Here is a 23,323-nt window from a genome sequence, read left to right as displayed (position 1 = left end):
TTCCACAGTAGTACCGTCTTGCCAGGAAGATCTAGCAGCTTTTAAACAAACTAACTAAAGTAATGAGGATACATGTGATTTCTCCAGACAGTAAGGAACAGAAGCTCATGCACTAGTGCCTTCAGTTGCAGTCTCCAGACACTCCCTCCAACTCCTCCTTTCCTTTACCTTATACCTACTGGACAGCTGGAAGCAGATGGGGTACATCCCTACAGTATGCAAGTCAGCAGAAGTTAGCTGCCAGGGAATACACCTGGATCTCCACTGCATATCGCATCCATTATGTGCTTCAAGCCCTTGATGGTGAAAGACTGAAGTTCAGCCACATATGTCAACACACCCTTTTCTACCATATAAACATAACTTCGCAGTATTGAGTGAAGTGTGAATTCAATGTGAATTAAAGTCTTTTAGAAATTTTCATGTGCTGAGGTATATGATGCTTACAGAAATGCTTTCTAGAACACCATCACATTTAATGCTGAACATTTAGTAAATTACTTTTAGATAACCAATAACTAATATTTATGCAACTTTAAATAGTGTTTCATCTTCGAAAGGTAACTGTCATCTTTAATTGTACCTTATCTCAATAATGAGAGTTCTGTAGAAGTCCATGACTTTTTTGTGCATTTAAAATTAAACAGGGCATGCTATCTAATTCTAAGAAAAAATACACTGAAGAATAATTAAATTCAGATTCACCTGATAATTATTAGTTCACATGCTACAAATACTTAATTAGAACATATAACTCCATATAGGGAAGAAGTTAACAGGGCTTTTTTCTTATTATTACCAACTGTGGGTGTGGATAATGATTCTGACACTAACCAGTGAGAGAGAAGAGAATAAGAGGCCCTACTTCTGACTCCTCAACTCTTCCAAACCCTTGTTCATTCAGCTCTAACCAACCTTCCAGTGTACAGAAGAGGAGAATAAGTGATCTAGTGCAGGTGGTGAAACTGGGGACATCAGTAGGCATTGGGGAATTCCAAAATCTTACCACCATAGTCTACAAGTTGTACACCACAGCCTTCCGCACTGCTACCTACCAACTGAATATTCATAGGTCGAGCAGCAAAACCTAGCTGTAATAGTATAAATAAATAGAATGGCTGAGAGAATTTAGAATATCCTCTCAAATTTACAGGTTCCTAACAAAAAAGCTTACAGTTCTTCCTTCCCTGTCTATTTTCTAGATGATCAGCAATGGGTGGTTAGGAGATTTTTGTATGATGCAATCAACAGGATCTCTGAGAAAAGAGCTCTTTGCTAGAGTACCATGAAGATACATGCTGAAGAAGAGAATGAAGGGTTAAAAATTTCTTCCAGTATCATCATGTGTCTTATTGGTAGAAATCTCTCCTGTAGAGCTCCACATTCATGTATCAGTACAGATCTCTGTTTTCTCTCCGTTTTTAGAACCTGGTACCTCTGACAGTTGAACAGATAATCTCTGATTACCAGGACTCAGTACTGTGTGCTTTCAACTTAATTTCATGCTATTTTGCTTATCCATGTTCCCCATTTTCTCACTTTATCCCTATTTCACAAAACTTACATACATTCCCCTGCTCAAAATTTGCTTTTACTGTATTTTGTGCAAATTGCTATGTGAAGTTATGGCCTCAGATTTGAGTCTCCTAAAGTAAAATATCTAAGAAACTACAGTATGCTTTAACTGGGTTGGTGATTCCTGTCACCAATCATGGGGGCGGGCTGGGCAGAGTGAGTGTTGATCAGGTTATGGTCCAGGTCCAGTTCAACACGGAGCATTACTTGATAGAGAACATGGAAGAGAGATAAAGGACTGCTTGACACAAGGGGCTGATTCCAGGCAATGTCTGGTACTGCTTCTTTGTGCAGGGGTGTCTCTTTACGTTGGCTTAAAAGGGAGGTGAAAATATGGCCAGAGTTAGTGACATTCATGTGCTAAACCTAATTTTGAAATTATTATAACATTTTATAATTCTTTACAAAAAGCAGCCAAGAAGGCACAAGCAGTTGCAATACAGAACTTCAAAATAAAACCAGCTAGACATAATGCCAAGATACCACATTTTTAACTAATTCAAGCTTTAGAAATTAAAAATTCATGTGCAATTTTATCTATGAGTAGTCATCCAGATCTACAGATGCCTTTTTGTCCTGTCAGTAACCTGTTAATCATGTGTATTACTTACCTAAACAATTGGAGTTTGGGTAAAAACCTTTTCAGCAAACAAGTACTACCATTAAAAATGGAAATAACATTTAAAAAATATTAACCATAAAGACATGCAACTAGCATTTTGACCAGAGAACAAAAGGAAAAGTGCCTACTGAACCAAGACCCTGAGCAAAGAAAATCTTTTGCGGTTGAAAGAGAACTGATGATATGTTGTTTATAAAGCTATGAACTAGGGAAAGCAATTTACATGACAAAATGATAATCTGTATGCAGTTTTCTTCCTGTTCACCTCTATAGCTCTTGTCTGTTTTCTTCAGTGCTCTGCAGTGCAATGGCATAAAAAGAAAAGCCTGAAATCAGGTCAACTAGCTATTAAATCTTTTTTGGACACCCTAGAAAACATATTAAGTCACAGAAACATGCAGATAGATGCCTACTGGGATTATTCAAATTAGGCACCTACCTTTCTTTGCTTGGAGGCTTTTAGAGATACAGGATGCTTAGGAGCTTCTGAAAATCCTTCTAAGGACCTATCTGCTTTTTAAGTCAGCCCTCTGAATTTTTAGGCACCTACTCAGTTTGGCAAATATATACCTAACCATCTTATTCTACACATTTTGCAAACAGGTAGACTAATATTTTATACCAACAAATGAGAACGTAAAGCTTTAATTAATGCTAAATGACAAAACCCTGTGATATCCCTACTTGAAACATACTATTTCCAGTAAATTCAAAAGTATTAATAATAATGCTTCTAATCATTTTTTGTGTAAAAAAAGTAATATATTACCTCATATCCAAATTAATATTTCAATTTTCTTTGAAGACAATAAATTCTGTAAAAAACAAGATATTTCAAATATAAAAATATAAAAAAAATATTTTGAGAGTGTTTTAAAAAAACTGATTAACAAAAGGGTTAAAAATATATAACCATATTACTCCTACCTACATTATTCCTTCTGATCTTAGCTTATTCCAAAATTACATACACTGATGCAGTTTGAAAATACACTAACAGCTTCTTGTAAGCATGCTTAATATAAAAAAAATTCTCTTTCTGACATACACATGCATATACTTAAGTACATAAATTCTGACCCTTATTCAGAACTCTTGCCCATATAGTCCAACTTTCAGCATTTCACCAGGCTCCTTGTTTCAAACTTCATCACTTTTAGCAGACCCAAGCTACAGATGCACAGAATGTCACTCAGCGCTGTATGTACATGAGATCCTTGGTGTACCTCATTGCTGGCATTCACAGTTTTGCAATTTCAAGAAAATTTATTGAGATAGAAAAAGGAATATTGCTCAGACAAAACTAACTTTACATTTTTCGAGTTCCCACTTCAGATTTGAAAATTAATATTCAAAGAAAAATTTAAAATGTGAGCAAAACCATTTAATTCTCCTAAACCATCTTAAAAACAGCTGCATATTTTTGGTTCAAAATCAGCCAAGAAAGATATTCACTGATTTTTCAGCTGACATGCAAATTTCTGAGTAATGGCAATGCTAAAATAAAAGTAATAGCAAAGCTATAAAGCTTTATAATAACACACAAATGGCTTCTAAAAGCATGGAATTTTTTGTTAAAAGAATGTGCTTATTGCTTATTAACATGCACTATCACTGTATTTTTAATGTGGTATGGCTTCCTAAGCCATGCTGGCTGATTGCATTACTAATTAAACAATTTCAATTTATCTAATTAAATCTAAGTTGAAATATTTATAAAGTTATATGTGAGCTAAAATAGCATCTAAAGGGCATGCTCATTAGTCTTCAATTACAGGAAAAATAATGAAAGTAATAAAAGTAATGTGCACAGACCTAGCTAGTCCATGCTGGGTTATCCCATCCAAGTTTATAAGACACTTAAACTATACTATGTCAATTGTTAAAAAAAAAAAAAAGAAAAAAAGAGAAAGCAAAAAAAAGAAATTCAGTATGGTTACTTACATTTAGGTGAAACCTTCATCAGCGCACTACAGAATCACTGTTTGGATCAGAAGTTAGACACACCTAGGCACTCTCAGTTTTCTTACCATTGCCTCTACAGCTCTCTACTCTTTTTTCGCCCACCTAGAAATGTATGCTGAAATTCATTTGAACTCCAAGTACTAGATTTTATTTATTAAACAGTCCAAAATAGAAGGCTACATGCGCTATCAGTGAAGGAAATGTTTATGAAATTCCACGTTCATAATGGTTTTCACCCTGTCAGGGAAGAAACATGCTGTTGTGCAAGTGGAGGTTAATATTCCAAAGCATGGATGTTTTTCCTTAGATTACATGTATCTCTTCTTGAACTTACAGAGATATGTCTTGTGTAGAGACACACAGAACTGTGCCTAAATCTTTCTACTTTTTGCTGTTAGTATTTGATCTCTAAAACACACAAAAGATTTCCCTGTTCTATGTCAAACACATATGGATTAAAATCAGCACAACACAAAGCCAAGTCTTCATATGTCTTTCTGAATTAAGAGCTAGAGCAGCAAATTTTGCTACACAAACTCTTATTTTTCTCTTCCAGTAAGTCCACGGTGGCCTACAATGCTCCATTTTTTTTCTGAAACTTTGCTATGATGCAGAGGAGCTACCTCTGATACTCAGTCATATTTTTCAGATCCCTGTCTGTCTCTCGGTTCTCATCAATGTCCAGATCTGTTCTTTGGGGACTTCAGTGATTTTACTTTCATACTTTTTTTCTTGTTTACTCAAGATCTCATCCAAGAGTGCACCTGTTTGTTAAGAAATATTTGGTTTCATTTGATCTCAAGATTAATGTACAAAAACAAGGAAGCAGAGCAAGCAGCAATGTCTTAACTTGTGGAAGAAAGGTCTATTATTATTTGCTGCTTGTAAATTTAGCAGAAAGCAGATGCTTAAAAATCATTGGACATGTAAACAAACAGGTTGGACAGTTCTCTTTGCTAGAAATTACTGAAGTTGGGATAGATCACAACCACAGCCCTGAAGAAAACTGACAAAGGCAGACATAAGACAGGTTTTCTGAAGGACTCCATATTCTCAAGAAAACCTTAAGGATTTTGTTTGAGAGCTGGCTAAAACATTTTGAACATTTCTGAATATCAATTTCTTCAAGGTTTCATCTTTGGTTGGTTTTGTGTTTTTTTCTTCCAAGAGGGACAGTGGCAGGTGTATATTAATGGTTCAAAGAGTCCTGAAGTGATCAGGAACTTCACAGCAAGACCCAGTGTTGTGAAATTCACACAACCCAGAAACTTCTGGATGTTTCCATACGTGGCTTTGGATATTTTAAAGGACATGATTTGGGGAGGGAAGTGAATGTGGTTACCAGGTATGCCATTAGAAAACCTGAATCCCAGACAGTTTTCTGTGGTTTAATTGAAGAACTGTATTCTTTTACAGCCATAATCTTAATATGCCTGAGCTATGACAACGTGTATTTGTTTAGTATCACAATGTTGAATGCTAAATGTCTCTTATTAAAGACCATGAAATAAGATTAGTACGCATTTAACAGAAGACTACACAAACATCAACCCCCTTTCAAAATAATTTTAAAATTCTATATTACAGATGTATTCTAAGCAGAGACTCTTAAGTATATAAAACCAGTATATTGGAATTAGAGCATCAGAAATACTGAAAACTTGAAGGAATATTCAAACAATTCTGATACATGTGAGTTTGTTTTCAGTGAAATATCTACATAGTAATTGGTTCATGTTTACAGTACTTCATTGTGAGCTTTTCAAAATTACAAATTAAAAAAAAAAAAAAAAAAAGAGTGAGACTTCAAAGATGATTCTTTAATGTTACAGATATTTTACCTTACTGACATCTGTGAAATTACTAGGACTGAAGCTTTTCTTTCTCTCTGGGTCAGCATAACTAGTTTATAGCACTGTTGGTGTACATTTCTGTTACTGTGTCTGATGTTACTACTTGAAACTTCACAGTATTTCAGTTTCTTGCTAAGTGCAAGTGTGACCTACATCAATAGCATGTAAGAATATCTTTTTAGAAGCTAAACACTTTGTTCTGTTTGATTACTAAATTTAATTGTAAGTTCTAAAAAAATTTTAATTTGAATAATTTTTTTTTTTTTAGTAATTTTCACTTCATTTGCAGTTCTGTAGCTTTTAAAATGCTTACTGTTCTGTTAATTGCTAAAGAAAACCAAAATGGCTAAGTAATGTTAAGTACATCTTCTTTTGTGCCTGCTACATCTATGTTGTTCCAAAACCCTTCTTAAAAGGAAAAATAGAATTAATTTTGAAGAAAATTAAATATACAGGAAAAGGGAAAGAAATTAGAACCAATCTACATTTATTATAACTCTCCATAACACATGGTACATGGAAGAGGATCTGTTTTAAAGCAACAAAATGATCCATGGGTTCACTGCTACTTGATAAGCGTATATTTAAATTCCACTATGACTAAGAGGAGACAAGGAGACATATTCAAGGAAAAAAAAACCCCAGGTCCCAGTCCCACAGTTCAGTGCACTAGGAAGTGAAGTCAGGTTTAGATATGCATATAAAAACAAACTGTGCATTGGAATTAAGAGAAAATAACAGAGGAAGAAAAGGTGGCAGGCATTTAAGTTAGATTTTTGGCTTTTTTTTTTTTTTTCTTTTTTTAAGGTACCATTGTGTAGCTACATATTTTACCCTACAGGATAAATTTAGGAAAATGATCCCTTTTAAGGACCTAAACTTACTGACTTCTATGGCATACTGGTGATAGAAAGAGAGAAACTGCTTTCTAAAAAAAAGTATAATCATCCCATTCATATATCTACAGCCAAACGAGAAACATCTTTATTGTTACATTTTCTTCCATTTCCTCACATATCTTTAGTGCAAGGACAATTTAGGTGGCCATGGCTCTCCCTTGCCCCTGGGACATAGGAAGGAATGTTCCAAGGAGAAGGGAATGACATGCCTGGGGTGGGATATAAGGCTGTCAGAGACACGAGAACAGAACTACACCACACACCACTAAACTTCTTCCTTTCTAATAAGTGCTTACCTGCATTTTCCATACCATCTCCTACAATGGCACACTCTTTGGGGTCTTCTTTCAGAGAATTATTACTGTAATATTTGAATGTTTTGACTAGGCCAAGACCTGAGACAGTTTTCTTGTTTGCCATTTACCACTTTCAATCTCATCTTCTTTAATCCCATTCTTATCATAGATTGTCTGCTACTGACTCTCAAAATTTGTTCCCTAGGTTGACAGTATCTTGTTTCATGCCCACTGTCTTTAACCGCTCTCTCTCTTCCTTTATAAAAAGGTTCTTTCCCATTTGTTTCAAAAAAACCCCACCAAATGCCCAAACAAAAGCCTTCCAAGATCATAAAAAACCTCTTATCCCACCTAACTACCTCTTTGATTACCACCCTCTTTATCCTCCACTCTACTGAAACCACGCTCACTAATGAGCTTCCGCTTGGTAAATCTGAGACAATCTTCTTTTTTGATCCCCTTCTTGCAATCAGCACAGCTCATCACTATCCTCTCCACTGTTTTCTCATGTGCCTTAATGTTTCAAACAGCTACGCAAACTTAAGAACATTATTTATTGTCCTTAATGCTCCAGACCCATCTTTATATTGGTTTCTTTTCAGAACTGTTTTCTGCTCCCCACCATCACTCCACAAGCATAACTATGCTAGTGGCAGCTCCTGTACATTTCTGCCTGCATATGATTTGGATACACTCTCCCAGAAAAGAATTCATGTGCCAAAATGATTCTTGATTATTTTAGCTGTAATCCTAGTAACAAAATTTTCAATACTATTTTCAGAAGATTAACTTCTGCTGGTTAAAGCTACCATTCAGAGAAAGGCTGTTCTCCACATAAGTATGTGTGTCTCTAATACAACCTAACAGTTTAAGAAATCTGAATCTTTAACTATCTTCTCAACTTCACTTTAAGCAATTTGATTTTTCTTGTTTTACTGGCTGTCCTGTTTGACAGTTAACATATAAATTTAGATTTTCATGAATAGGTTCTGAATCTGACTTCTTTCTAAATTTATTATTTCGTATCAGTATACTGCTGCTGTGATATGAGAGTTATTTAATAAACACTGACACTTGTTTCACTTTCCCCTATTTGTCCTATTCTTTTATTAGTTTGTCCTTCCAGCCTACATTGTTTCTATTCTAGAGAAAACTTTATACTTTTTTAAGAAACAATGTAAAGTTATTAGACAGATGGAGGCTTAAGAAAATATTTTCCAATCCATAAAGTAGCATTTTTAATTTTTTATTGAAGTATTAAAGTTTATGTATATTTTAATGTAAATCCAATACATAATTTGATATAAAACAAACATAGCATTCTGCAAATGAAAAAGGAGAAATTCAATTCTTGCTAGTATAAATATGCCATCCTAGTCTAAGAAATACTGAGCTGCTCAGAATTTCAAAATATTGAAGGTTCCATAAAGTCATCTAAGCTACCATCTCCATTCTCTACAGCTTTAGCAGCTATTTATTTTGAATGCAGTTGATAAAAAGAGATCAGTTATATATAATTTGGAATTTTTAGTACATCAGCCTATTTGGAAAACTGGATTAAGTGAAGTGAGTCACCCTTCTGATGTTTCTCTGCCTTTTTTTGAACACCACATCCTGTCAATTTAAAGGTTCCAGATAAAATTACAAGCATTACTGGCAAAACCCATTGATGGCGGAAGCTGGAAAACCAGACAATCTCATTTCCTGATTTTTTATTATTAGCCTTTTTAAAGCATTTAAACAATAAACAAGGAGTTTCCAGTATTTCTGTAAAGATCAGTTTATCCTCATAAAGCATACTCCATGGATCAATCAAGCAAGATACATTTTATCTCACTGACTACTGATCAGTCCCATTCAAGAAATGAGATTACAGGTTTTTTGTTTGCGGTTTTTTGGGGGGAGGGGAGAGGATGGGGTGGAAGGAGGGCTGGTCATGGTTTGTTGGTTTTAGTAGAAAAACAAATTGGTACTGGCAAAGCACTTGGAAGAAGCTGCTTTTTCCAGCTGCAAAAATATGGACCAGCATGCTGTCAAATAATTTATTTCAGAGAGATTGCATTATTTTATTACCAAAGATGGCAGGCGATGATTTAACCTTACTATTTTTGGCAATGTTTCAACTGATAGTTAAGTCTACAGCAGATTGCTTAGTAACAATGCAGATAAAAACCGAAAGGCAAGTGGATTAGCCCAATTTAAAAAGTAGAACTGACATACATTGAACCAGGTCTGTGAAAATTACTTTCATTTACTATTACAAAATAGATACCTATTTTGTAATAGTAAATCTATTTCTAGCAATCTTTTAAGTAGAAAGAACTGTCAACAGCTCAGGCATGTGACCTGAAAACTCACAATAAGCTAATAAATAAGTTTAAATCAATTTAACTTTTATAATAGGACAATGTTTAAAATAACATCAAAGATTAAAAATGTTGATACTTATTTTTTATGCTTCCTCCAAACAAGCTGTCTTATAACAAACACACTGCTAAGAGATACAGGTTATTAAGTAAAATTCTTAAAAAGACCTGAGATGAATAAAGGCAGCAATGAGTTTAAAAAGAACAACATTAAATATGGGATATCCTGAGAATAAAAATCTAGGAATTTAGTTCATGTAAAATTATAAACAAAATTTGCACAGAGTAAGCAACCAGTATCAAAATCCCCCCACTAGACACAGTGTGATTTTATCCAGTGGCTCTCTTTCACCCTTCTAATGAGAAAGGAATCATAATCTGGGAGACTGAAGAAGTATTTGAATATTAAAAAAATCTAAATCTACACACCTATCTATCTGTAAAATATATCAAGAATTCATAGCCTCTTTTCTGACTGATTTTCTATAACTTTTTCATCTCAGTCTGAGAAGCTAGTTTAGACCCATTATTTTTGCAAAACATTATTTGTATTGCTATTTATACCTATAGGGATGTCATCAATCACATGAAGTTTTCATAGGAGAAAAAAATATTTCATAAAAAATTCACCTTACTAGCCCTATGCTACAGCACTGCTTGAGAATTCCTAGAGTTAAAATGAATAATGCACTTTCAAGTGCCAAAGTTTAGAGAAATGCAGAAGGTAAAACTAGACTAATGAAGCGTAAAACGCATGCAGTATTATTTAAAGGCTATTAACTAAAAATTGTTTGTAACACCACTCTGGTAAGGAAACTGTAGGATCTCTTTATACTGAATTTCTTCTCACATAATAATTAACATTCACTTTGATTACTCAACATTTCAGCACATAGTATTTTTATTTCAACATTGTTGTAATGCTAATAAAGAATATCTGACACTTGCTACTTCTACTTTACACTGACTGCATGGGACAAATTGTGGGCTGAGAACACAGTGAACCTAACCTAGCCTGCTAAAATGAATGGGAAACAAAACATCCTTACCTGACTCTGGATAAGCTCAATTTAGAAGTTAACCTTTCTTTCTACCTTGTCTACCCATTATATAATTTTTTTTCCCCAAAGCAAAAAACATGTGTGAAATATCTAGAGTTCATAACTTAATACAAACATTTGCATGGGCTTGGCCTGAAAAGGGAGGGCATACAGCCCAAAGTAGTGTCCATCTGATAACTGCCAGCTGCCTGGCTGTGTTCTACAATACCATTACTATTTACTGACTTATTTTCAGAAAATGTATTCTACAGTTTACCACAGTCATTGACAAATGCATTCTAAATACAAGAAAATTGCTATATAAACTCCTACTGGAGCTTGATGACACAATGAAACTAAACTTTGCCTGGAGTAAAGCAACACAAATATTTGTCTTCATGTCAATTTTTAAAATGACTGCTCCTGAAATAACCTTGCAATGACCTCTATTTTGATGCAACTGCACCATAGAATATGAAATCATAACATCATTGAAAAGAAATAAAAATTAATATTTATAGGCTAATACATTATCTTCTGTGGTCATTAACTCTTTTTAGCATTTTGCTGCCATAAACTTAGATTTGAAATCTACCGTTATGAGGTAGTGTAAGACAAAAGGAAAACCCTTCAAAAGCTCTCTCATGCTACATTACTTCTGCATTATATGCATGTAAGGGATGCAGAGGTTGGATAGTATGTACTATTGCACTGACTGCAACTCTGATAACGCACTGGAATGGAAGCAGAGTGTACCTATTTAATCCACTCATTTCACGTCATTCTGTTTGATAAGCACACCCTTACCTTTAACACATGAACTGCTGTAAAAATACCTGCATATCATCATTATTTATAGACTTCTGTACATCTACTTCAGACCAGACCATGAGAGGCCACAACGGTCACTTCTGCCTATGGGACTACTTAGAATACAACATTCCTATATGATAAAATAGGAAATAAGCAATGAATTCTTGACCAGTTCCCTATAACTAAATATTCAGTTAGTAAGAAAAACATTTTCTAATGTAAGATTTAAAATAAAAGCATTAGAATTGTCAAGGTTGAGGAAACACTAGTTATAGTCTGATGTTTTTATTTTATCAAGAAGAAAATGTCCTTGGAAAGTATACTTAGTGTTCAATCCAATAGCCATAAACCAATTTTAAGAGAGGATGCTAAACAAATTGATTTGTTTTCAGCATTATGAAGTCCCTCCATCTCACAAGTTTCACCTGAGCTCTGTACTAAAGCAGTCCCATGCTTTCTGGACTTCAGCATGACCAGCACAAAATCTTTTCTTCAAAAATGACTGGGTAAACTGACAGTTACATTTTTTAATTACTATTCTGTCTCCAAATAAGAATGACAGAAAAGACAGGAGGGTTCAGGAATACAGAAGGAAGATTTGGTTATGGTCTTAAAATACATAAAATACTGTTGCAAGAAGGAAAGATATGCAACAATTATTTACATTATTATATTTTTTTATCTGGGTATGTTACATCTATGCCTAGGTGCTTGGAATGTGAAGCATCCCCTCAATGGTCAACTGGAAAATCTGACTTAACATGTTTATCCAACCCCAAACTGGGGACACGCAACACGTTTTTCCTTACTCAAAACCCTGCCTTGGTGTCTGTCACAGACAGACTTAACTTGGAGCTCCATTATATTGTGGAGCACTCTTACGCTATGCTGCTGGGGATACTACTGTTTCATGCTGCTTAGGATTTGCTACCATTTTGATTTTTTGTCTTACAATACACTAGAATTGCTGCAGGTTGCAGTCTGTAACATATATTTTAGACAAAACAAATAAATGTTGATTTGTGTTGCAATACAGTATTTTATTTTCCAAGAGCTGGAATTGACTGAACAATGAAAAAATAATTTAGTTCTTTATTTAATTCTTACCTGAGAAGAATATGTGTGACCATCTGATCCACAAACAGGACTGGTATAAACTACTGGACACTGCTTGCAGTTTGATGAAATGGGACCACCCCTCCACTGTTTATGGCCTAAACCAGCCTCTTTCATACTGAAAGTAAACAAAAAGTATGCAATTCTGATAAGCAGTAGTAAAAATGAACATATTCAGGGTATTTTAATGAGCCTTTACAAACAGTAAGCCATACATGATTTCAGCCAAGAAGTTCTCTTCTAAGTAAAGAGCTTCCACAGTCATTGGTATATACTCGCTCACCTTTGTACATTACTCACTGTAGTGATACTTGATACCTGTGTATTATATTTATCTTTCTAAAACACCTTAGTAGAAAAAGATGATTAAGATGATGCTTTGGTGACTCTTACACTTATTAATCAGTGAAAGACGTCTGACTTGTGTGGTATTTACTTTTTGTTCTTGTTATTAAATAGTATGAATGGAGCTATTGTATTAATACTGGTGTTTAAGGAGGTAACATTTAAATATTAGAAAATTATATCATTAATACTTCTATAGAAATAGGTGGGTGGTCCTTCAGAGTACTGTTTGCTCCACTTTGACCACTGCCTTTCGCAGCTTACACTTCATAAAATTCAGACTCTAGCACCCAATGTAAAGTTCAAAGGAAAAAAAAAGGTAATCCACCGGAGCACAGAATTGATCTGCATAAGCGCATACATGTATGCTTATAGAAACAGATAGATATAGCTAGGTGGATCATTTTAACACAGAAAAAAGCTACACTGGGTCAGACTAAAAGTCGAAAATAAGTTACTGATGCTTCCTCAGAATACTCTGCTAGCCTTCAGTAATTTGTGGCATATGGCCATCCTCAAAGATGTTTTCTCTCTGCTGCTTTGAATTAATTTTTATTCATGAATTTTTTCAATTGCTTTTTGCAACAATGAAAGCATTTAGCAGCCATTGTATCCTGAAACAGCTGTTCTATGAGAGTTGCCTGATTCATAGACTGACCTACAATATGCTTTATATATTAATGACTTCCATATAAATAAGAAAATAGAACAATAATGCATGATTTTTATATTGTGTTTTCTGCTTGGAATCTTAATGAGGAATCTAAAAATTATTATGTTTAGAATACAGCAATGACTTATCAGGACACACTCAAGTAGTAAATATTCAAACTTATCTTATAAAAAACCTTAAATCTTCTTTAATGGAGAAGTCTTTCCACTTGATTCACCTACAGATAATACAGAACTATTTTGCTAATTAGTCATGATCACTGTTTGAGAAGAACTTGTCTGGAGTAATAAAAAGAAAGGAAATTAGAGAAAATAAAATCCTCATCCTCTGGTTTTATGATGTGCCGAGTAAAAGGCTAAAAGCACACACCTAACAGCAAACTGATGATGATCAAAACCAAAACCCCATTTCTCTGCTATGCTCATTTTTTTATGCTGTTCATTATTTTAGCTGTAACTATGGTCTTTAAAAAGAAAAAAAATAATCATATAATCTATAGAAGTTTACGTTCAGATTATGTTGTGTGGTGAAATTTTGAAGTACATGTATTTTTACAGTGTAAACAGGAACCTGAAAAGTTGTACAGAGAAATTATCAGTTATTGCTGAAAAAGCCAGTAATAGCTTCAATTACATGTAGCATAATGAGTGGTAAAATATCTGTACAGGAAGTTTTTAGGTCCATCAGGAAGTATAAAAAAAAGGTAACAATTCAAATGTACCACCCTAATTAATAATAAATAACAATCCTTTCTGCTGAGTTGCATCATTTGAAGACTATAAACCATTTCATTTCTATTAAAGAAAAGCATAGTTGAACTGTTGAACTGAACAAAGTTGAATCTTTGCTTATGTATAAAATATAGTAATAACCTGACTATTGCTGCTCCTCTCACTTGACTTAGAGTTTTCCAATCATCCACATGAGCTCCAGTGTAATTAGATCATTTAGATGGCTGCATCTTTCTCTTACTTCTTGTTACTTTTACAGCTCACAGTTTTCCAGAAGCGCCCCAGCAGCCTGAGGTTACTGACAGGACCAGAGTCCCAACTATCAGCCTGATGCAATTTCTGTTTATCTGAAATACAGTAAGTTTAAAACGCTGCATTCATCAATTAAAAAAGTTCCAGACATCAACAGGGAGAACAACATCAATACCAGCAAATAACAGAAACTGGAAGCAGGATTTTTAAGACACACAGGGGCTGTTGGGTGTAAATGCTGTGGTGGTGCAGCCCTCCCACCCTGGGCCATATTGCGATGTCAGGACCAGCCAACCTTGTGTTCTTGTGCAGCGAGTTGGGACAACCTGGTGCTTCCTTATCCTGGCTACGGTACAGTCAGTCAGAACAGTCAGGCACTCCCTAACTGTACCTGAAACTCCTGCTGCCTGGATCATGGCCCAGCTTTGAAGGTGTCTGACCTGACAAGAATTGTGGCTGGAATGAAATTACACTGACCAAAGACAATCATCTTGCGAACCTATAAACAGCAGTCCCAAGTGATGCCCTTTGAGATCTCCTGGACCGCAGCAGGCTGCGACCAGTATCTCCCTCTGAGTGCATGCCTCACAGAGCTCGCAAACCTCCCAGTTTACGAAAATCAGAGGACTGTTGCCGAAAGCTGACAATGAGATCTGGGCTGAAACCCTTCACTCCTTGAGGCTCAACCCTTTGCCCGTTGAGAAATGCCGAGACATTTGACATGAATATTTCACTGAACTCGAGGGGAATTTTAACAGGTATACCTTTTGTTTATTTATATATCTATCTCTTATCTTTGAGTCTGTGTGCATGCATGCAAATTGACCTACGTGTCCAATAGCAAGTACAGTATAAATAATGCCCTTTCAAATCTATAATTAAACTACTGTTGTGATTATAGCAAATTCTATCACTTTGTAAATGTTAAATTAGTCAATGATTAAGTGCTGCTAAATCTTGTGATCCATCTTAAACTGTGAATGAACCTCAGACTACTGCTACACACATATAATCCCTTTAGACAAAAATCATTGACCAAGTCTGGGACTAGGAGTAGATCCAGCCACACCCATGCTCCATCAGGAGTTTAGAAAGCAAGGGGGTCTTCTCTGAACCTCGTGACTCAATGGGAGCGTCTCCCTTACCTTTTTGCATCTCCCATCTCCATGCAAATCATGAAAACTCAATTCTAACTCAATTTCCCTTTGTATGTTTCTCCCTTACCCTTTTGCATCTTTGGTCTCTGTATAAATCATTCTAGTTTGATCCTAACTTAATTTTCCTTTGTACGCTTCATCTGTGTATTAAGTAATAGAGTGAACCTTGCCATCAAACTTTGTGAAGTCGTGCTTTTATAAACTTCTATTAATTCACTTTTGCTAATACCCTTGACGGTGATTCTTTAAGCTGCCCAAACCACTAATTCACGACAAATGCTTAAAACACATCAAAGAAAGGACTAGTGGTGATTACAGGGTTTTAGCATATGTGCACCCTTGTACATGCCCTCAATGAAGTTTAAAGACATGAAAAGACAGAGGCGGGGTGGGGGGAGGAAGCCCTTTTAAACAGAGGAAAACGGATAAGTAAAATAACCCAAAGGAAGGAAAAGAGAATGATGTGTCTCAGGAAGGACCACAAGGGGGGTGGACACTAGAAGAAGCTCAGGACATGGAAATTGCAGTCTGTGACAACCAGCAGAGAGGTATGAAGAAAATTGAAAATATTTTATGTAGTCACGTAGATTACCTCCTCTCAACTATCCTCTGCTTTGTTAGGCTTTTAACTGCAGGTTGTCCCAGGGTACTCATTTAGCGTGAAGAGAGTCAAGTTTCCTGTTATACACAGAACTCACCTGAGACCTTCAGCAGACCACTTTCTCAAAAATCTTTGTTTCTGTATAACTAATAATATGTAACTTCTGTTTCTACAAAACAAAAATATCTGCATTTTTCCAAACTTGGAATTGGTATAATGATAAATAAATCATAAATAATGATACTTTGAAGGTATCAATCCAGAGATACCTGGTTATGGAAATGCTTTCAAGGAACATCTGTTCAGAAGCTTTAGTACAATGGTGCAGAAACTAGATTCTGTATTATCAGAGCTGCTGAACAGCTATTTTTTGATTGTCAGTCACCGAGATGACAGACAAATATGAAAGGTCAAATAAAAACAGTTTTAATACTAGTTATGGTAGACACATGCATTTCATAAAATATATTAATAATGCCTTTTACTTATGTACTCAAACATTTCCTTTCACCATTATTTAACTGCATCAGATTTGTTCCTATTGACTGTTTCTTTGCTATCAGGTGGTGTGTTTATTTTTTTTACAGCTAGGCAATGAGCATACACACAAACTATTGACATGGAAATAACTGAGAAACTACTGTGGTGATATAAATCATCTTGAATTAAGATCATTGGTGTATGTCCACAATGTCATGAAATAAGATACAGAAGTACTGTTTAACTACAATATAAATAACCTGTCATCATTTCCTTGTGTCCTGGTTTCAGTTGGGATAGTTAATTTTCTTCCTAGTAGCTGGTATAAAGTTGAGCTTTGGATTTAGTATGAGAAGAATGTTGATAACACACTGACATTTTTAGTTGTTTCTAAGTAGCGTTTAGACTAAGTCAAGGATTTTTCAACTTCTCATGCCCAGCCAGCAAGAAGGCTGGGGGGGGCACAAAAAGTTGGCACAGGACAGAGCCAGGGCAGCTGACCCAAACTGGCCAAAGGGGTATTCCATACCATGTGACATCATGTCTAGTATATAAACTGGGGGCATTGGCCTGGGGGCGATTGCTGCTCAGGAACTAACTGGTTGGTAGGTGGTGAGCAATTGCATTGTACATCACTTGTCTTTCTTAGGTTATATTTCACTCTCTTTTTGTTATCTTCCTTTTCATTACAATTATTATTATTATTTTATTATTTATTTTTTATTTCAATTATTAAACTGTTCTTATCACAACCCGTGAGTTTTATTTGGGTTTGATTCTCCCTCCCATGGGGTGGGGGAAGGAGGAGTGAGCGAGCAGCTGCGTGGTGCTTAGTTGCTGGCTGGGGTTAAACCACAACAACTTGAGATATGCAAATAAAGCAATATATTTTTACATTTTAAAACGTTAAGATGGCAAAACAAATAGTAAACAAAGAAATCAGTTACGTTACTATAAGAAAGCAATTTTCTTTTTCCTCTTCCTTGTATTTATTATTTTTTGATTTGATATGCAAGAAGAAAACCCACATCACTGCAACTTGTAGTTACTAAAATTCTGCTATTTAATTTTGCGATTCCACTGCAATCACTAAAAATGTTCTTGCACTTGTTAGTTGCCACAATAAATATATGATGCCATGTAAAAGTCAACCTCTTCCACTGACAAATTTTATACTTCTAAATTTCGTGAAAAGGGCTTTGGAATCTGTCTAGTAATAAAATAACTATTACTGAATGCAGAAGCTCCGCCTTATCTGACATTGTTGACACCTAAAGGGTAAAATTAAATATATGGGTTTAATTTACCAGCAACACTTGTGATTGCTTTAATTTGCATACACCAAATCGTGCATATGCTTTTAGACTGCATATGCAACTGCATGCCTAGGAACATAATTAGCCAATCTGCGCAATTACTCTATCCTATGTACCTGTTTGCATACATAAACTTACCTTCCTGTATACACAGTCATCATGCCTGAAAATAGTTTGAGAATGGTTAATGTAACCCACTGAAAATTTAGCTGCAAGCAACTCTTTGGCAACATGACTTATTTAATGATATGTATAAAATGCACGAGTGCCCAATTCATTTGAAAAAATGATATTTTATAGCTAGATTTGAGAATCTTCAACACAGGTCTTCAAATACAGGCCAACAGAAACAAATCTGAGTTACTAAAAACCTGATCTTTCAAAGAACTCTTGTAACTCTTCTCTGATTACTACATTTGCATTTTTTAGAGATTTTAGAATTATTCCAATTTAGAGACTGCCTGATTATGTTTTGCCATGGCCTTTGGGGGACACAATCAGGCTGTGCAAGATTAACATAATCAGAGAAAACACTTGTATCATGGAATCTAATTTGCTTTCATTATAGTTCACTGAATTTCCTTCAAACTTCCCTTTTCATGCGGAAGCATCCTCAAAGAAAACTATGGCTGTCAATATATTGTTGAGATGTTTCCTTCAAATGTCAAAAGAAACCAAGACATTATTGCCAGTCTCTGTGTGTGTATGTCTATATTATTTTGACTTGTGTCATTATTTTGCACTATTCCTAACAAATACAAGAAAAATCTGTCTTAACAAAGTAATAATAATTGAATCAATCTGAGACAAATAAAGCAAAGGTTAATAAAGTTAATATGGGAATCAAAATACAATATATTTTAGCAACTTTAAATTAAGTGTTGGCAAGATGTTTGTATTATTGATGGACCATCATATTATTTGGCAGAAACACGTGAGATTATATAAATTCAGCTATTATTCTTTCCCAGCATCTGCACCCAAGACATTATATTAGAAAATTATGTATGATCTATCATTTTTGTCAGGATGACTAAGCATATATACTCAGTATTATTTCAGAATTTAGGAGACTATATCTGTGCATGTAAAAAGAAAATGCTACTTACTCATTTATACCAGAGAAGGAACACAAGTAGATATCTTAAAGATAGAAATGCTTGCTACCTCTTTCCACCTACATGTATTATTAAAAAGATAAGTTTACATTTTAAGGTAGTTTCTTGCCTTGTTGTCACACAGTTCCATTATTTTCAGTACCATTCCACCTACTCTTGCCAAGCAGAGAAATCAGTATTTTATTCTAAATGTCTATATAATAAACGAAAATCTAAACAAAACAGCCTTATATACTTAAAAAACCCAACAACCAACAGTTTTAAGTAATGCTACTGAAATTTCCTGGAATAGTATTTGCTTCATTTTGATTGAGTGAAGTTAGCTAGTAAAGTATTTTAATGAGACAGAAAAGCAAAGATTGCACAGCAACACCAAAATGAGTTTTCTCATTATTTAACTTATCTGGAGTTGCTTGAGAGGTGAAAGGGACCTAATATAGGAGCAGCTGAATGCAGTGCTCATGCCAACCTTCTTTTCCATTACGTTGGCAAATGATACAGGCATTTCAAAGAGTAATTTGTTACAAATTACTATGTAAATCACCAGGGGAGGCAGGGTGGTGAAGATTTGAGATGTTGAAGTATAAAAAGTGCCTATTAGAGATACCAATCCTGTATGATTGTTTTTGAAGAAAGGTTATCAGCACAAAGTAGACTGAAGGTTTTTCTTAGGACCTCTTACATTGCTACTTGTATTTTACATAGTTATGCACTGATTAGCACGTATTTTTCTAACACTTAAAATATAACTTACAAAGAAGGAACAACATTAAAAAAAGCTTGAGTCAAAATCATTACATTGTTATCATAGTTTTCTGATCAGAACTGCTATATGGTCAGTCACATCTTTAGGAGACATACAGCTACAAAAAAAATTTATAAAGGAAATCCAAATTACGTAAATGAAAAAAAAGAAAAAAAAAAAGAAAGAGACTTAGGGTAGGTAATTGGGAGATAATGGGCAAATAAAAGGAAAGAAAACCTGGGTTAGAGACTTAGACTTCAAAAAAAAAAAAAAAAGTAATCAGATGTTTTTACCAACGCCCCTAACTTCCAGATGGTAGTCAATTATGTGTATGTGGTGTTAAAAAAGATAGTTCATGGTAAGAGAACGCTATTGAAATCTGAAGGAAAAGTTGACCTCTGTAGAAAAGGCTCCAAATATGCTTTCAAAATTGTAGCTCTTTTGAGCTCAACATCTCGGAGTCCCCCCTCCCACCTATAGCTATTCTTTAAAAAGTTCTGATTAAAATCTTTTGTTTTAGTTAAAGAGCAAAGACAGAAAAAGGATGTTCACCTATTGCCTAGAGACAATGACAGAATATAGACTTGTTAAAGGATTAAGAAGATAGTTGTACTAAAAGAGATAGCAAGTACTGCATCAGAATCCTGTTCTCTTCCTTCCATAAATATAAATTCCCTTCCTTCCCAGCTGACACTATTCCTAAACACCCTAGGAAAATCAGTAAATTCTAGACGGCAAAAATGAGCACATTCTTCACACCCCTCCTGTCTTTCACTTCTCCTTCCAGCATAGGCCCCAGACTACAGAGACAGCACTCTCTGGAGCACCAGTTCTACAGAGCATGATTTGTCCATTATTATCTAACACAGACATTGATATGCTTTGTGCAGTCAAAAATATATAACAAATTTCCACTAAAATCCAGCATTATTTATGGATATGCCTATTGCATTCCTATGAAACGATCTGACAGTTCCATGCATTTCCTATATATTTAACTAGAAATGGTCACATACACGTATCTGAAGCAGATTTTGCTTGGCAAATACTGGAGACACGGAAAGCATTCATGTTCTGTCACAGAAACCACTGCACTCAAATTTTTCTAAAGATAGAGATGTAAGTTGACCCTTAATATCTGTAATAACTCTATTACATTCTCTGTTTAAAGTAGCAGACACATAATGTTACGTCAATAAAAACTAGTGAGGTACATGAGCGCAAACAATATCTAAATTATGAGACATTAAACAAATGAGTATTTACAATTTTGAACACAACAAACTTTTTTGTTTGTACAAACTGGTATAAAGTGTTGTTGAAGACAAGGAACAAGACTGCGTCTTCCCACAGAATAGCAGTATTATAGATGTTAAGATATTTAAACACCAGAAATGTTGAATTCCTTGAGATCTACAAAAGATCAAAACCATATTCTCACGTAGTGATACTGGAGACATCCTTCATCCTTATTTTTATCATTTCAGAATACACACTGAACTACTTAGTGGATAATCAGGTGTTTTGGCATTGTGTGGCAGGGTTTTTTGGTAGCAGGGGAGGGGCTGAAGGGTGGCTCCTGTGAGAAGCTGCTAGAAGCTTCCCCGGCTGCAAGTCAGACCCACCTCCGGCCCAGGCCGAGCCCATCAGTGATGGTGGTAGCACCTCTGGGAGAACAGATTTAAGAAGGGGAACCGGCAGTGAGTAGGGGGAGTGGGATGTGAGAGGAACCCCTCTGCAGACACCGAGGTCAGTAAGGAAGGAGAGGAGGAGGTGTGCCAGAGGAGGGGATGCCCCTGCAGCCCGTGGTGAGACGGCAGGCTGTGTCCCTCAGCCCATGGAGGGGAGCGGGGGAGCAGATGCCCACCTGCAGCCCGGGGAGAGAGGAGCCCATGCTGGAGCAGGGGGATGCCCCCCAAGATGGCCGTGACTCCATGGGAAAGCCTGCGCTGCAGCAGTCTGTGCCTGAAGGACTGCGGCCTGAGGAAGGGACTCGTGCCAGGGAAGTTCGTGAAGGACTGCAGCCTGTGGGAAGGACCCACGCTGGAGCAGGGGAAGAGTGAGGAGTCCTCCCCCTGAGGAGGAAGGAGCAGCAGAGACAAGGTGTGATGAACTGACCCCAACCCCCATTCCCTGTCCCCCTGCACCGTGGGGGGAAGAGGTAGAGAGAACTGGGAGTGGAGTTGAGCTGGGAAGAAGGGAGGGGTGGGGGGAAGGTGTTTTAAGGTTTGGTTTTACTTCTCATTATCCTTGTTTTGATTTGATTGGTAGTAAATTGTTTTTTTCCCCAAGTTGAGTCTGTCTTTTGCCCATGACCATAAGTGGTGAGTGATCCCTCCCTGTCCTCGTCTTGACCCACGAGCCTTTCTTCACATTTTCTCTTCCCCATCCCAGGGCGGGGGAGGAGTAAGCAAGCAGCCTGGAGGTGCTTTGTTGCCAGCTGGGCTTAAACCATGACATCAGGTTAGATGACAGCAGAGTCCAGGGGGTTTGGTTTGTTTTAATAAGAAAGCCACAGATGTAAGTAATTTTCTGTATGACTTCTGTGAACTTTTGGCCCTTTACTCCTGCCTACTCCACAAATCGACTTAGAAGTCCTAAGCCACAGAAGCTGTCAAAACTTGAGGTTCACCCACTAAGGGTGAGAGTTGAGCATAAACCATCTTCTCACTATCTCTAAGAAGGAAATCTGGACATGCAGGTCAATGGATGTCGTGGTGTAACCCCAGCCAGCAACTAAGCACCACGCAGCCGCTCACTCACTCCCCCCCATCCAGTGGGATGGGGGAGAAAATCGGGAAAAGAAGTAAAACTCCTGGGTTGAGATAAGAACAGTTTAATAGAACAGAAAAGAAGAAACTAATAATGATAATGGTAACACTAATAAAATGACAACAGTAGTAATAAAAGGATTGGAATGTATAAATGATGCGCAGGGCAATTGCTCACCACCCGCCGACCGACACCCAGCCAGTCCCCCAGCGGCGATTCCCCGCCCCCACTCCCCAGTTCCTAAACTAGATGGGACGTCCCATGGTATGGAATACACCGTTAGCCAGTCTGGGTCAGCTGCCCTGGCTGGGCATGAGAAGCTGAAAAATCCTTGACTGTAGTCTAAACACTACTGAGCAACAACTGAAAACGTCAGTGTTATCAACATTCTTCACATACTGAACTCAAAACATAGCACTGTACCAGCTACTAGGAAGACAGTTAACTCTATCCCAGCTGAAACCAGGACAATGGAGCACCAAAACACACTCCATCACTCCATGAGTATCTGAAGTTTGGACCATCAGAGCGAGGAAGAATAGCACATATTTCACAGAGTTAACTCACAGCTAACTGCCTAGCTGTCCT

The 23,323-nt window shown here is 36.2% G+C and overlaps 1 protein-coding gene across 1 annotated transcript in view; it reads right to left on the bottom strand.

Moving 5' to 3' along the window:
* The window catches only part of SPOCK3 (sparc/osteonectin, cwcv and kazal-like domains proteoglycan (testican) 3), a 144,086-nt gene that overhangs the window by 67,072 nt on the left and 53,691 nt on the right, over nucleotides 1-23,323 (bottom strand). The window contains exon 3 of the mRNA XM_010586063.1: nucleotides 12,537-12,663. Within this exon, the coding sequence (XP_010584365.1) occupies nucleotides 12,537-12,663 (127 nt within the window). The remainder of the gene's footprint in view (nucleotides 1-12,536; nucleotides 12,664-23,323) is intronic.

This window comes from Haliaeetus leucocephalus, unplaced genomic scaffold (genome assembly GCF_000737465.1).
Source record: "Haliaeetus leucocephalus isolate CR32 unplaced genomic scaffold, Haliaeetus_leucocephalus-4.0 Scaffold140, whole genome shotgun sequence".
Lineage (NCBI taxonomy): Eukaryota > Metazoa > Chordata > Aves > Accipitriformes > Accipitridae > Haliaeetus > Haliaeetus leucocephalus.
This window is presented reverse-complemented; position numbering and strand designations above follow the sequence as displayed.